The 2613-nt window shown below is 47.0% G+C and overlaps 1 protein-coding gene across 1 annotated transcript in view; it reads right to left on the reverse strand.

The window, feature by feature from the left end:
- Nucleotides 1–2613, reverse strand: part of TMCO1 (transmembrane and coiled-coil domains 1) — an 18093-nt gene that overhangs the window by 4896 nt on the left and 10584 nt on the right. Inside the window, exon 6 of the mRNA XM_005430880.2 lies at nt 1464–1608. Within this exon, the coding sequence (XP_005430937.1) occupies nt 1464–1608 (145 nt within the window). The remainder of the gene's footprint in view (nt 1–1463; nt 1609–2613) is intronic.

Below are 2613 nucleotides of genomic sequence, written 5' to 3' on the forward strand. Positions count from 1 at the left end.
CAGCAGGAGAGTTCCCCAGTCAACCCAAACCATAATCTGCAACACTGAAAAGAAAGGACTTTCCATGTAACAAGTAACACAGAGCAGCACCAGCCAAGATTGCCTGAAGGAACAGCATCAGACCAGAATTCCAGAATTCTGGAAGGTGATCTTAAGAGCTCAGTATGTCTCAGTGCTTTCAAAGCAGCAAACCCTTCTCTAGCCACTGGGAAGTTAATGTTTGTCTTGCAGCAAAGGCAGTGAGGAAGCCCCTGCCTGGCCTTTGGTGAAGCTGGGCTGCTTGGAGTGAGGGGTGAACCCCCAGATGTTCCTTTCAGCATAAATGATTCTACAATTCATTATCTGCTTTTGCACAGGACCAGACTGGGATCCATTTCAGCACAAGCACCCAGTACAAAGGGCTATGGGGAATTCCATCCACCAGCATGCACTTTGTGACTAAAGGAACTCTGCTATGGAGCTGCTCCATCAAGCTCAGCCCAGCTCCTGGCATTACACACCACCTCCCTTTGCTGATCTGATTTAAGTCTAAGTCCCTTGGTCTAAGTTTCCTTGGCACCCCTGAGGAAAAGCAACAAGGGGGTTAAGGAGAAAAGCAGCAAGAATTCAGGAAGTGAATCAAAGAAAAGGGAAATATGAATACAGAAGGGAAAGTAATTTGCAGCTACTTGCACCAGCATTCATCCAGAGTATATTAACCTACCCCAAACACCCTGTGGGGAAAGTGGAAAACAAAAACAGACTTCCTGTTGCACTGAGAAGGCCCTCTTGTCCTCACCAGCCATTCTACCACTTGAGCTGCCAGTGAACCTTCCTTAACAGGTCCCTTATCCTCATCCTCTTCCATTCTCTTTGCTGGAGAGCTCTGTGGAGCCTGCTCTTGGCTCACCATACCAGACTCCTCTGTGCCACGTTCCTAATGCTGGGAGAGACCTGACACCAAAGGTACAGCTCTTAAGACTCTGAAAAAAATCAGGCAGCCAGCAAAAATAGGAAGGATAAACCCCAAAGAGCAGCTTTAACTCTTTCCTCACTTTTCTAGCAACTTTATGGACTGATGAAAGTTTTATAGAGCTGCAAGCCCCCTAGAAAGTTCCCCCTAAAGATGCTGCTGTTTGTAAAGATGCACATATTGCTGTCAAAGTTGTAGTTACTAAGGAGCAGGATTTAGATCAGCTTCTGATGGAGACTATCTCTTGGTATGACAATCCACAAAGTTATCACACAGGTCAGGAATCCATTTCTGCCAATTCTGTCCCAGAGCCCTGGTGCAAGTCTCCAGCCAATCTTCCAGGCCCATCCAGGACAGCGATTTTAATGATCCCAACCTGGAATTGCTTTGAATATGAGGCACAGGAATGAAGACAAACACAGAAACCACACACAGACCCAAGATTACACGTGCACAACTCCTCTTCCTGGATGGGGATATGCTTTCCCTGCTCCAGGGGAAGTGTACTCACCTGTCTGATTGACATGGTGCAGAGAATGTAGAGGAAGATGAAGGAGCAGTCAGTGTAATCCTCACCCAGGAGGTTGCGGTGGGAAAGACCTTGGATGTATGAGAGGGGGATAAATGGAAGCTTTGCCACCACTCGGCCATCAAATCTGGAAAAGAGAGCACTGCATCACCACTGGAGACAGCAGAAGAGCTTTTGGATATGGAAAGAACAAGTGAGCACCTTCAACAGGCCACCAGAGCAGGTAAGACCACATGGAAGGCTAAAAGGCCTTGCTGCCTTCTCCAGCCCCTTTCCACACACTACACCAAGGAGGATACAGACATCTCTCTCTCCAAGCCCTCCACAGGGTAGGAGTCCCTCAGGAACAGTTTTACCATAATCAAAGTGTTTCCTAGTGATTTAAGTGATCAGCTGGACAAGCTGCTGCTTCATAAAATCCTGGTGTTTTGCAGTTTTCTGGTGCATTTTATTTCCAAGTCAGATTTAGCAGATCACTTCCCAGAGCACAGTCAGCACTTCAATAAAAGATGAATGACTGTCACCCTGCTGTACTGCAGTTACTGCAACAAGACAGACCCTCTGCTTCAAGCAAAACAGCATTTTTTAAACCAGAGCATAAATCAAATACACCTTTTCCTTCCCTGGAGCAGCTGTGCTCCTCAGGATGCACAGGAGAGCCATCAAGGAACACTTGATAGCCCCAGTTTGTCTGCATTAGCTGTGGAGATGAAGGCAGTGCAGGGGCAGGATGATACTGCATATTCCCAGAGCATGTCCTGCTCCTGGAATCCCTCCAGGCCCACATTCCAGGGCATCAGGCAGAGTGTGAATTTTGGCCAGTTAGCAAAGATTTCTCCCAAGCCAGACCAGTCAACCCAATCTTTTGATGTAGATGTGTGTGATGCCTCATCAGCATGTGCATATTTGGATGTTATTTTCTCTGCATGTGCTGATTTTCGAGCAGGTGTTTCTTGTTTCAAGAGATCCTAAATGAGCTTTCTTTCCTGTGGAGATGCATTCACACAGCCACGGCTCAAACACACGCCAACTTTGTTTACATCTCACAGGCAGCTTGGCAAAAGAGCTCAGAACGGATGTTTATCTCCCTGGAACATCCCCCAGTGGCTTAAAATTCTGCGTTATTCCTGCT

Source organism: Geospiza fortis, unplaced genomic scaffold (genome assembly GCF_000277835.1).
Source record: "Geospiza fortis unplaced genomic scaffold, GeoFor_1.0 scaffold250, whole genome shotgun sequence".
NCBI lineage: Eukaryota > Metazoa > Chordata > Aves > Passeriformes > Thraupidae > Geospiza > Geospiza fortis.